The sequence below is a fragment of the Cydia splendana genome, chromosome 8, assembly GCF_910591565.1.
Source record: "Cydia splendana chromosome 8, ilCydSple1.2, whole genome shotgun sequence".
Classification (NCBI taxonomy): domain Eukaryota; kingdom Metazoa; phylum Arthropoda; class Insecta; order Lepidoptera; family Tortricidae; genus Cydia; species Cydia splendana.
In genome coordinates this window covers 10,222,846-10,236,374 of record NC_085967.1, presented here as the reverse complement: position 1 = coordinate 10,236,374, position 13,529 = coordinate 10,222,846, and the positions used below count along the sequence as shown (strand labels likewise).

Here is a 13,529-nt window from a genome sequence, read left to right as displayed (position 1 = left end):
CATTAACAAACGCCGCACTACGATCGCGGCATTTAAACGTGCATTTCTTAAATTAACCGTTCCACTTCCTCCAAGCACGTTCCAACATTCGATGATTTCTAAATCATGGAAAGCTGTTTTATCACTTTATTACCATGACCGTACCCTAGTAGCATTTTCGTTGGGGCCCACGGTGCCAACGGTAGGGAAAACGTTGGGATGAGGTTCGTTCCGTAGCCAACATTAATTTTGTATTGGCCCACCATCGCATTTACCAACATTCGCTGTGGCACAGATGCCCAACAATGGGCCTTTGTGTATTTTGGTACCGTTGGCTAAACAACGATAATATTCGTTGGCCCAATGATGACATATATCGCATTTACCAACATTGGCAGTGGCAGTGATGCCCAACAATGGGCCTTTGTGTATTTTGCTACCGTTCGCTAAACAACGATAACATTCGTTGGCCCAATGGTGACGAATACCGCATTTACCAACATTGGCTGTGGCACGGATGCCCAACAATGGGCCTTTGTGTATTTTGGTAACGTTGGCTAGTCAAGGATATCATCCGATGGCCCAATGATGACAAATATCGCATTTACCAACATTGGCTGTGGCACTGATACCCAACAATGGGCCTTTGTTTATTTTGGTAACGTTGGCTAATCGACGATATCATCCGATGGCCCAATGACGACAAATATCGCATTTACCAACATTGGCTGTAGCATTGATGCCCAACAATGGGCCTTTGTGTATTTTGGTAACGTTGGTTAATCAACGATATTATCCGATGGCCCAATGATGACAAAAATCGCATTTACCAACATTGGCTGTGGCATTGATGCCCAACAATGGGCCTTTGTTTATTTTGGTAACGTTGGCTAATCAACGATATCATCCGATGGCCCAATGACGACAATATCACATTTACCAACATTGGCTGTAGCATTGATGCCCAACAACGGGCCTTTGTTTATTTTGGTAACGTTGGCTAATCAACGATATCATCCGATGGCCCAATGACGACAAATATCGCATTTACCAACATTGACTGTAGCATTGATGCCCAACAATGGGCCTTTGTGTATTTTGGTAACGTTGGCTAATCAACGATATCATCCGATGGCCCAATGATGACAAATATCGCATTTACCAACATTTACTGTGGCACTGATGCCCAACAATGGGCCTTTGTTTATTTTGGTAGCGTTGGCTAATCAACGATATCATACGATGGCCCAATGACGACAAATATCGCATTTACCAACATTGGCTGTAGCATTGAGGCCTAACAATGGGCCTTTGTGTATTTTGCTACCGTTCGCTAAACAACGATAACATTCGTTGGCCCAATGGTGACGAATACCGCATTTACCAACATTGGCTGTGGCACGGATGCCCAACAATGGGCCTTTGTGTATTTTGGTAACGTTGGCTAGTCAAAGATATCATCCGATGGCCCAATGATGACAAATATCGTATTTACCAACATTGGCTGTGGCACTGACGCCTAACAATGGGCCTTTGTGTATTTTGGTACCGGTGGCTAAACAACGATAACATTCGTTGGCCCAGTGAGCACAAATATCGCATTTACCAACATTGGCTGTGGTACTGATGCCCAACAATACCAGTTGAGTTTGCTTGTGGCGTCACTAGATGGCGTTACTGTCTCCAAACATCGAAGTTATAGTTATTTTCTCGATTATTCCGGATATAATCATAATATTTTTTTAAAGTAACTTATAAATCTAATAGCTATAACTATAAAATTTATACATAAATTTAAAAAAATGTATTTTACCAACATTTTCTCAATTTAAATCTCAAAAAACATAAATCTCGCTTACGAAGTTTCGAAGTGCGGTTAGTATATATACAAATTAGAGTGTATAGTAAGTGTACTTGCTTCGGCAGTACATATACTAAAATTGGAACGATACAGAGAAGATTAACAACAACTGCTGCCTAGCCTTAGGGCCTTCATGTGGATACAACCAATGCCCACCGTAGTGTAATTGTAATATTTATCAGCAAAGGCCCAACGTCGTATTACACAACCACTTACTTAACGTAGGGTAACTGTAGGACTCGTAAACAAAAGCCCATTAGATAATTAGACTGTAGGCACACTATAAATTACACAACTATTTACCTACGGTAGTATTGTAAGAATCCTACACAAGGCCCAACGTTAAAGTTACAATGTTGGCCCTTTGTGGGACAAGCTGTGTTGGGCCTTCAACCTGGTGCACGACTACCTACCGACCTACCTGACTTGCCGTTGGGTAATTGTTGAATTTGCAAACAGAAGCACAACGAAAAAATTGCCCTTTTTTATTTTTTTGCAGTTGGCCCTACAGCAAGCCATACGGCCAAATGTAACAATTAACCAACCATCAAACAAATGTGTATAGGCCTAACCACGGCCCAACCAAAACCACCACCGTTGAATAATTGTATAATTTATTTAAATAGGCCCAACGAAAAAATTACTCTAATGGCCCTCTGTTGGGAATCTTCGGGAGGGCCTTTGTGGAGGGCCCTCCAGCAAATCGTACGGCCAAATGTAACAATTAACCAACCATCAAACAAATGTGTATAGGCCCAACCACGGCCCAACCAAAACCACCACCGTTGAATAATTGTATGATTTATTTAAATAGGCCCAACGAAAAAATTACTCTTATGGCCCTCTGTTGGGAATCTTCGGGAGGGCCTTTGTCGAGGGCCCTCCAGCAAATCGTACGGCCAAATATAACGGTTGCCCAACTAATACGTAAACAAAGGCCCAACAAAATCCCTACAAGAAAATGCTATTAGGGTAGCTCATTGAAATGAAATGAAAATGATTTATTTGAAACAACACAGTCTTAAAATTAATAGATGACAAGCATGTGATATAGTTATGCAATTGGTTGTCCCAAAGAGGATACCACTGTCTCAGCATATGTCGGAGCACTTAGTGCAACGACGCTGATTTTCGGTGGACCCTTAAACTTATAAAATAAGAAATAAAACATTACTAACGTAAACATACTAAAACATATAAAAAACAATGCGAAGCAGGTAGTATTATAAAATTACTACTGTCGGCATAAAAACAGAATCAGAATTCTTTCAAAAACAGGTACATATAGTATGGAAACATAGATGAATGAGGAATGTATACAGCTTAAAAAATTGAAAGTAAAGTAAAGTAAATTTTATTTGTAGAACACAGGTGATACAGGTCTTAAGTAAAAATAGTTGAATACAGAGCTCTGTGTTTTGCCTATTGGCGTACAAATGTTATAAAACTAAAACTATGGTGACTCTATGGTATTAATAAATTCTTACAATTAGATTAGCATATTATCAGAACAATTAATACTTAAGGTATTATTTATACATCATATGTATTAAAGATGTAACATATAAAATTTATAATTCAAAACGCACAAACATTAAGTAAACAAAATAATAAGTACAAATTAAATCATTACATAGACTGGACAAGTTATAATTGGGTGTTTTTAGTATCGGCAAGAAAATCATTTACTGAGTAATAGCATTTATTTATTAGATATGATTTTAATTGTATTTTGAATTGATCAGTTGGTAAGGACTTTATATTATTTGGGATACTATTAAAATTTTTTGGGGCCATACCCAATATACTTTTGCCCAAGAAAGCTGTGTTGTATTGACTATTGCAGATGTTGTTATGATATTGTATACGTACGGGTACCCTGCGTTGTTGAGATACCATTTTGAACAGTTGCGGATTTGTTTTTATAAAATTTGCTAATTCATATATATATAGTGCTGGAAACGTTAATATTTTTAATGATTTAAAGAACGGAACACAACTTTCTCTCATGTTTATTCCACAAATGGCCCGCACGCATCTTTTTTGTGCTATAAAAACAGCGTCTCTATGAACAGAGTTCCCCCAAAATGCCATGATATGCGGTTAATAGGGCGTCTTTATTTACTATTTTTGAGAGTTTTAGTAATGCAAATGCAGACTTATTCATTTTTCTACAGATATATTCTACGTGGTTTTTCCAAGTTAGTTGATCATCGATCATAAACCCTAAAAATTTTGTTACAGCTACTCTCTCTATTGTATTGTCAACATATTTAATATTCATATTAGGTACTGTTTGTCGTTGGTGAAAATGCATGATATTGGTTTTGTTTAAATTAATAATTAAATTGTTATTATTGAGCCATGTTACCATTTCATCTAATACTAAATTTATATCATGTTCATAGTGAACATTTTTATTAAAACTTACAATAGAGGTACTGTCGTCGATAAACATGATCATTGGATGGTGAACTTTACTTGGGAAATCGTTTATTATGTTCTCTGTAACTATAGCAAACGACACAGATTCACGGAACATGCTCATGTGTCATATGAATATGACACTTACGAGAATAATGAGCAAAGTATTCTAGGCATTAGCATAAGCAATTGTTTAAAAGTTCAAACGTAACTGAAGTAAAGTTTTGAATAAATTATGCTTGTTTGTACGTTTCGCATTCCCGTGTAGACAGGTAATAATTCATATTTCACCTGCATTAAGATAGCCCGTTACTCACTTTAACTCTTATTTATTTTGACATGACGAAATCGAAAGCTATACCTATACAAAGCCATTTGAGAGCCGCGCGGTTAGGCCGGCCTTGTTCGAGAGAGGTGAGGCTGAGACTCGAACTTAAAATACTTTAAAATAATCTCTTTGTTTGGCATGCTGTTCAAATGCCACTTGTATGTCAGAGTGTCACGCTTTTGCGATTATAGAAGGTTACCTATTTATGGCTTATTTAGTTGAACATATTTTAACAACTAAGGCCCACTTGCACCATCCCACTAACCCGCGATTAAGCGGTTAAACCGATAACCCAGTGTCAAATTGTACTGGTAACCATAGTAACTCCAGGCTTAACCGGTTAACCCGGGTTAGTGGAATGTTGCAAGTGGCGCTAAGGCATTTTGTAGATCAGTTTTATTTGAATTTCTTTGACGAATTGTAGAGTTCATTCATATATGTACTTTTAAAGCACATAAAGTAAGATTGCCTATTACAAAAGACACGTTTTGCAAGCTTGCCTCGAGCTTCGAATCTTCCAAGATTAAAGCATGCAATGTTGTGCAACTGACGTCATTCGTCTTACTCTTAATGCATTACAGTGAATTAAGTGAATTTATAGCCGTGTCCTGGCAAACAAGAGTGTAAGTTAGTATTAAGTTTTGTTGAACAAAGTTACATCCATCTAGGTATGTACCTATGGAGAGTTCTTTCAGATAGGTACTGAAAAAGAATAGGTACGTGTATTGTGTGGGACTGTAGATGCTGTAGGTAGCAACGTGTACGTAAGTAGGTATATAATAGATAGAGATTTTATATGTAGATGTTAGGGGTGGGGTAACAAGTTCTAAATTTACACTTAACTGTAATATTCCAGCTGAATTATTTCGTAAAATCATTTTCAGATTTACAAGCTCTATTCAAAGACAGCAGGAGTTCAAAGCGATTCATCCCCATCAAACAGTGTAGCTGACACCCTAACACTGTTTGATGGGCCACGCATAACAATTAATCGTATGTTATATTTTATTTGAATACTTAATAAGCCAATTGTTTACGTAGCCGTATTCTCGCGCAATAAGTAGGTACAAACAAAGTTCACATTGATTTTTCCAATGTCACATACGGTCGCTTTGCATTGTCGTTGACTACCGGCACAATCACGAAAGTTGCAATTTTCATGATAAGTACCTATATCTACAGGTAGGTACACATGTAAAAGTCATAATTGACTGATTCATGTACATAAATTTAATAGGTAAGTAATGTTACTCGTAGGTATATTTATTGTAATTATGTTCTCTCCAAAAACAATGACAGTTAATCATAAGTTTTAAAATATTACTTCCACGTTGAAAGACCCTAATATGTTTTCAACAATACGCTGGAAGTGTATTAGCGCCTTACACAACCGGCCATTTTAACATTATCTGATCTGACATTCAATTACTTCCAACTTATTGAGGTATAATGGTAGCGTTCTTGTAATGTTGCATTCCCGTTGTCGCAACTTTTGCCATTTCGTATCGCTTTCTTGTCAGTTGGTAGGTAATATATTAATTAAATGTAGGTATACCAATTACCTATACAAAATGACAAGAAAGCGATACCAGGGTAATGTTATCTATTTACATATAAAGCTCTAAGGCATACATATTTGGTCCGAGATTGTAACTTTACATATTTTAATTAACTCTTGCATTAAAAAAATAGAATCTTAATGAAAGGCATTAGATTGCTGAAGGTACCCAGGGTTTCCTCAGCTAACTTCTTAGATGTAATATATCTACTGAGATATTAGAAGGTTTAATAAATTAAAATATTATTCATGTTAATGTGGCTAGCAAGATGGTTTGAGTTAACCGCAGAGTCAAACCGCGAGTAGGGTTTCTGGTTTCTCGACCTTTTTTATTTCTCGGGGCACGGGAATTCTCGACCAGGATTTCTCGAGTTTCTCGAGTATCTCGAGAAATTTTGAAAGTTTCAAAAACACCATGTTATATTTTTTTTTGCTTTATTACAAATCAGACTCACAGGAGTCGTTGGTGAGATCAATAGGTAATCAAACAAATGGTAACATTTATTTACCATAAATTGTAATCAAAAATTCAACTACAGACAAAAAAACAATAGGTGCAGGCGTACGCGCCGGCCGTGTGATATGCGTATTTCTTTAGGTATTTAACAAAGTGTATTTTATTAGGCAAGAATAATCAAATCAACTAATTTAACTCGAACTTACAGAAGTTTTACTTCGTAATATTAATACTTACTCAACGTTACAATGAAGCTGCTAAAATTGTGCTATTTTGTTAATAGGAATATATCGGGATGATTTGATTTATCAATAGTAATTTAATTTTGTGATATTTCTTATGACATGGCCTTATATTATAATTCGATTTTTTTTCTAGCATAAGAAAGAAGATAAGTCATCTTAACGTGTCTTTTTATTGCAAAACACTTTTGAAAATTAAGTCACGGCAAACATGTAATGTTTATAAATCATATGCGATCATTTACATATTTTCTTATAAGCGTTTTTCAATAAAAATACAGGTTGTTTACCTTTTTCCTAATGGCAAAAAAAAGAAGTATAGTAATAAGTAATGAGCCTAAAACGAGACGAATTCTATAGACATTAGGGAGTAGTAGTTCAAAAGTTTCAAAACATGAAAATCGATTGAAGTCAGAACGATAAAAGACGGATCAAGGCAGTTTTCTTATTTGGTTGGTTAACTATAATAAATGTTTTAAGTACCTGAAAATGTAATAAAAATATTGTATGCATTTATTTATCTAAGTACCTAAAGAAATACACTATAGACACATCACGTGTTATACGTGTGTTTTCTTTTTACTTATCACGAGGGATTTATTTCTCGAGTTCTCGAGGCATTGAGTTATTTTTTTCCGTCTCGACAAAGGACAAATTTCTCGAGATTTCTCGAGCAGAAACCCTAACCGCGAGCCACTTTGAGAAACAATCTACGCTACATTCTTGTGCGTAGCGACATTTTATTCTTCTATTTGTTCTTATAACTGTACTTTAGAATTAGAATGCACAATAATTACTCTTAAGGACTAAGTGCTTATAGAAGACTATAAGTATAAATATAGGTAGGTATTCTTATACCTACCTATATTTAGTGCACAAACTAACAACTCTACATTGCTCATAGGAGTCATTAAAACGTACCTAATAGCTTGGTCTTTGACTCTTTGAACTACTTACATCAGAAAGAGAATCCAAAACGTGGGTAAAACAATTAACCCAAAACAAAAGTAAGTTAGTTTGTAGCCGTAGGTTAGGTAATATGCTGAGAATGCTTACCAAATACGGAAAATGAGTTCACGGCTTTCAGCTTAGCAGGTGCATCTAAGCTGATGGGTTTAATATATTCATCACCCAACTTCTATTATGCGTCCTCGATGTTTATTCGCACGCAATTCATTATATACTATGTATTACTTACATATTTTATTGTCTGTATGACAAAAGGAGATGAAGTGTTTCATTCAATCTCATCCCCGCATTCCATTTGAGCTGAATGACTGGCAAGCAGAAAATTAGTTTTAAAGCAGTGTCATCCAAATCTGGCTCAATTGTCTGTTAATTGGCTACAGATGTCACGATTCTTGAACAATCTGTCATGAATATTTAGCTCTGAATACTTGGTTAATTGCCCACTTGTTTGTAAGGTACGTTAGATAGAGTGAGTCCATGAAAAGTCTGCAGCGGATTTGATAGCCCACGCAGTGCACGTGTTATTTTAAACGTCAAACTTCTATGAAATTATGACGTATAAATGACACTTGCACTGCGTAGGCTATCAAATCCGCTGCAGACTTTTCTTGGTCCGACTCTATCTACTTGGTGAAGTAATTCCTTTATACGCTTCAGTTTTCTTCAAACCCAGAATCGTACGAAAATTATATTATCTTAATCACACACACATACACATCACAATCACGTCTACATGAACCATAACTTTTCCATAACTCCCATAACTTTGATAACTTATTGTCCTAAGTTTGTTCCAGAGCTTGGGCTTTATCTGCTTTTTCTATCCTTCTCAGATTTTTACTTCCAAGTTATAGACGCTAGTATTAATATAGTATCAGATTTATTGTTCTTCAGGTATTTCTCGATCATTTTCGGGGGTTAGAAGACAATCAATAGTGTTGTTTACTGTGTTTTTTGCGCAGTTGGGGTATGGCTGGACAGCGCCGCGACGTTGTCGCGCGCACCGGCCGCCGGAGTCGACGATGTCCGTGAGCAGCGACATCCGCTTCACCCGCCGCAAGCTCAGCCGGCCCTGCCGCGGGTGCTGCGCCGCACTCGCTGCGCTGCTCGTGCTGCTTCTGTTGGCTGCCGTCGCCGTCTACCTTGGACGTTAGTACTATATTTCTATCTATTACTTTTATGGGAATATCTGGTTTGAAGGTAAGGGAATGGCCAGAGACTGCACAGGATCGGGAAGACTGGAAAAAGTGAGGGGAGGCCTTTGCCCAGCAGTGGGACATTATAGGCTTCCAATAATAATAATCTGGTTTGAAGGGCAACCGGGGAAAGTCGGCGTCTCGACTATTTTACAATTCTTACCATTTACACGTCACGAAAAAAACGTGCCGTGGTAAGTAATTGTTTGTTTGTTACGTGCTCACGACACGACGTCCTACTCTAGATAACCATATTTAAAAGGAAAGCGCGTTCTTAAATGCAGTTCGGACGAAGGACCATATCTTCAATGAATGATGTAAATATTTAACATTATCAGTCTGCTATTACTCATATCATTGTGAACAAGCAGTTAATCAAATTTATATGCTGCAGTAATGGAATTTATACTTTAGGGGCTTTTTACGTTATTAAGGGGCCGGTATATGACGTTTTCGATTTAGACCTCACTTTGTGACCATAATTTGTTCAATAAATGTTTAATAATTGCATTACATTACACGTAAATTAGTTCACGAAGAAACCGTGTACCTGTTGGAAAGTGCTGGCTGTCTACGCTGTCATTGATATTTGAATTTGTTCTTGTGACATGTTTTCTATTATGATGCATATCTATCAATCGTGTAACACGTAAGAATGTTTTCTCTCTAAATAAAATCATATTAATATTGCATCAATACACTTGTATTATTCTATCACTGCTTTCCACCATCAGTGGTAGCAGAGCGTGGTTAGTAAAAAATAAAAGTGATAAATAATATGCAAGAATAAAAAAGTGTAAAAGTGAGAAAAGAAAAATGGGTTCGAATTTTCGTAACATCGAAACATTAACGAAATCCAATTACGACACATGGTGCCTACAAGCACAAGCAATCTTAATAAGAAGCGACTTGTGGGAATACGCGAGCGGCGAAAAAAAATTATTGGAGACCGCGACTACTGAAGAAAAAAGTGTTTTTGAAAAAGAAGATAGAAAACCAAGGTCTGAGCTATTACTGCTAATATCTCCAGCAGAACTTAAGCAAATTAAAGGTTGCAACACGTCAAAAGAGGTATGGGACAAATTAGTATCCATCTATCAAAGCTCGGGACCAGCCAGAAAAGCTACCCTATTAAAACAATTAGTTTTGAAGAAAATGTCACCTCAAGAAGACGTAAGAGACCATCTCAACAACTTCATGGATGTCGTAGGTAAACTAGAAGACATGAAAGTCACTATCAACTCAGAGCTGTTAAGCATAATGATGTTGTATAGTCTGCCTACAAATTTCGACAGCTTTAGAACGGCGATTGAGTCGAGAGATACTTTGCCTAGCCCTGAAACTCTCAAGGTAAAAATAATCGAAGAACATGAAGCAAGGAGGCAATCTGAGCCCCAAACTTCAGAAGCATTCTACATGAAAGCAAAGAAAAAGAGTTTAATGTGCAGCAATTGTAATAAAAAAGGGCATTCAACGGAAGATTGTTGGTCGAAGAAAAAACAAAAGAAAAACGTAAACAAAAATCAACAAAAGAGCTTCAATGTATGTCTGACAACTGAAACGTCAAAATTCAAAAATGGATCGTGGTGTCTTGACAGCGGCTGTACGTCGCACATGACAGGAGAAGAAGATTTGTTGACAAACCTAATCCCTGCATCTGATAAACTACGATTGGCGTCAGAAAAGCATACTGCAAATGTAGAAGGTAAAGGAAAAGTGGTACTACATGCTGATGAGTACGAATATACTTTAAAAAATACGCTTTACGTTCCGGACTTGACAAATAATCTAATGTCAGTAAGCAAAATAACAGATAATGGCTTTAAAGTCTTATTTGAAAAGAATGAAGCTAGTGTCCTAGAAGACGAAAGTGTAATCTTAAAAGCAAAGAGAAGAGACGGGTTATACTACCTTGAACTTGAAGAGCCGACGGAGACAGCAAATTTCACGCCTGTAGTAGAAAGCGAAATTATGAAGTGGCATAAAAAATTAGGTCACGTTAATGAGAGAGACCTGAAACTAATGCAAAGAAATGAGATGATAAGAGGACTTGATTTCAAAGAAAAATCTCTTGAACCGTGTGAAACCTGCATCAAAGGTAAAATGTCAACTCTACCATTTCAAAGCTATGGTGAAATATTCTCTACTGAGCCTCTACAGATAATAATGTATGCGGTCCTTTTGAGCATCAATCAATGGGCGGTTCGAAGTATTACGTCACGTTCATAGACGACTTCACAAGATATTGCTGTGTATACTTCATGTCACAAAAAAGTGAAGTTATCGAAAAATTCAAGGAGTATAAGAAGAACGTCGAACTATTCCATAAAACCAAGATACAGAACCTCCATACAGACAATGGTGGTGAGTACCGATCAAAAGCTTTCGACAACGTCCTCAAAGAGTACGGTATAAACAGAAGACTGACTACTCCCTACACACCTCAATCGAACGGGTGTAGCGAGAGAAAAAACAGATCTCTGATGGAAAAAACAAGATGTCTAATGCTTGACTCCAACGTCCCTCCATATTTATGGGCAGAGGCAGTGAATACTGCTAATTACCTGATAAACAGGAGCCCAGCAAGAGCTCTGAAAGGAAGCTCGCCCTACGAGAAGTGGACAGGAAGAATACCATCAGGAAATCACCTACATGTATTCGGAAACAGAGCGTTTGTTTTGAATAAAAATCGCAGAGGAAAATTGACTGCGAAAGCTATTGAAGGAGTGTTTATAGGATATGCGAGAAACGCAAAAGGTTTCAGAATATACATACCGGCGAAAAATGACATTGTTATCAGCAGAGATGTACGAATAATGGAGAAGATGCATTTCAAAATGAATACTGATGAACAATATGAAAATATTCAACGGGAACGTTCAGAATCTAAAAAAGAAGAAATTGAAATTGAATTAGAACCTTGTAAAACTAATAATTACTTGCCTTTTCAGGAACCTAATCAATTTTCTTCTGATTCAGAGTCTTCTTTCCAACCTGCTGTTGCTGATCCAGAAATTTCAGAGCCATTTGAGATACCTGAACCTGCTCCAAGTGCAAGACCACAGAGAGTAGTGAGGCCGCCAGAATGGACACGAGATTACGAGCTAAGCAGTTGTGTTACTATGTCTACGTCTGAAAATAAAACTGACTGCTCGCTACTTACTTATGAAGAAGCTGTGACAAGCACGGACAAGCGAAATTGGGAGAAGGCAATTCAATCTGAGAAGGATTCACTCGAAAAGAACAACACGTGGGTAATAGTTGACAAGTCAGAAGCCAAAGGACACAAGATTCTGTCCAACAAATGGGTATTTAGAATAAAAGATGACGGTACGTACAAGGCGAGATTAGTCGTACGTGGCTGCGAGCAGAAAGGTAACCTGGATTTTGAAGAAATTTATAGCCCAGTTGTAAGTCAATCTGCTCTAAAGACATTATTAGCCGTTGCCGCATCTAAAAATTACTACTTCATGACTTTTGATGTCAAGACCGCTTTCTTATACGGCGAACTGACAGATGAAGTTTACATGAAACTACCTGTTGGCTATGACATTGGCCGTAATGGAACGGAAAAAGTTTGTCGATTACGAAAATCACTATACGGATTAAAACAAGCTCCGTTCACATGGAATAAAACCTTTACCCGAGCGATGTTTGATTTAGGTTTCAAGACAATCAAAACCGAAAGATGCGTATTCGTAAACGAAGACAAGTCAATAATAATCGGATTGTTTGTTGACGATGGACTTGTCATAGGAAAAGACCGAAAAAAGATAGACTGCATTTTGAAAAAACTTGAAACCAAATTCGAGATGAAAAGAAATGAAAATCCAAATACTTACCTGGGTATGGAAATTCATAACTCCAAAGAAGGAATAAGGTTGACGCAGAAGACCTATATTAACGATATTTTGGAAAAATATAATATGAAAGATGCTAAATCTTGTGACACACCTGGAAGCAACGATGCCAAGTCGACACAGGAAACTCCTCAGGAGAAGGAATACCCCTATAGAGAGGCAGTGGGGAGTCTACTGTATCTATCGACCAGAACGAGACCTGACATCGCACAGGCTGAAAATTTAGTTAGCAGAAATGTTGAAAATCCGACTAAACAAGATGTCGTAAAAGTGAAGAGGATATTCAGATATCTAGTTGGAACTAAAGAGAAGGGTATACTGTTTAAAAGAAATAGCCCGTTAGAAATCATAAATGCTTACTCGGACTCTGACTATGCGGGAGATCCGAAGACGAGACGAAGCACATCTGGCTCAGTACTTATGATAGCAAATGGACCTGTTTCATGGGCATCCAAGAGACAACCCATAGTGTCCCTTTCATCTACAGAAGCTGAATTTATTGCTGCAGCAGAATGCTGTAAAGAAGCGTTATACCTAAAATCGTTCTTAAAGGAAATAACAGATATAGAAGCAAAAGTTAATCTGCATGTTGACAATCAAAGCTCAATACAGCTAGTAAAATCTGGATCCTGCAACAAAAGATCTAAGCATATAG

At 37.2% G+C, this 13,529-nt stretch overlaps 1 protein-coding gene across 1 annotated transcript in view; it reads left to right on the top strand.

Annotated features, from left to right (window-relative positions):
• Positions 1-13,529, top strand: part of LOC134792824 (atrial natriuretic peptide-converting enzyme) — a 59,484-nt gene that overhangs the window by 12,910 nt on the left and 33,045 nt on the right. The window contains exon 2 of the mRNA XM_063764215.1: positions 8,781-8,967. Within this exon, the coding sequence (XP_063620285.1) occupies positions 8,781-8,967 (187 nt within the window). The remainder of the gene's footprint in view (positions 1-8,780; positions 8,968-13,529) is intronic.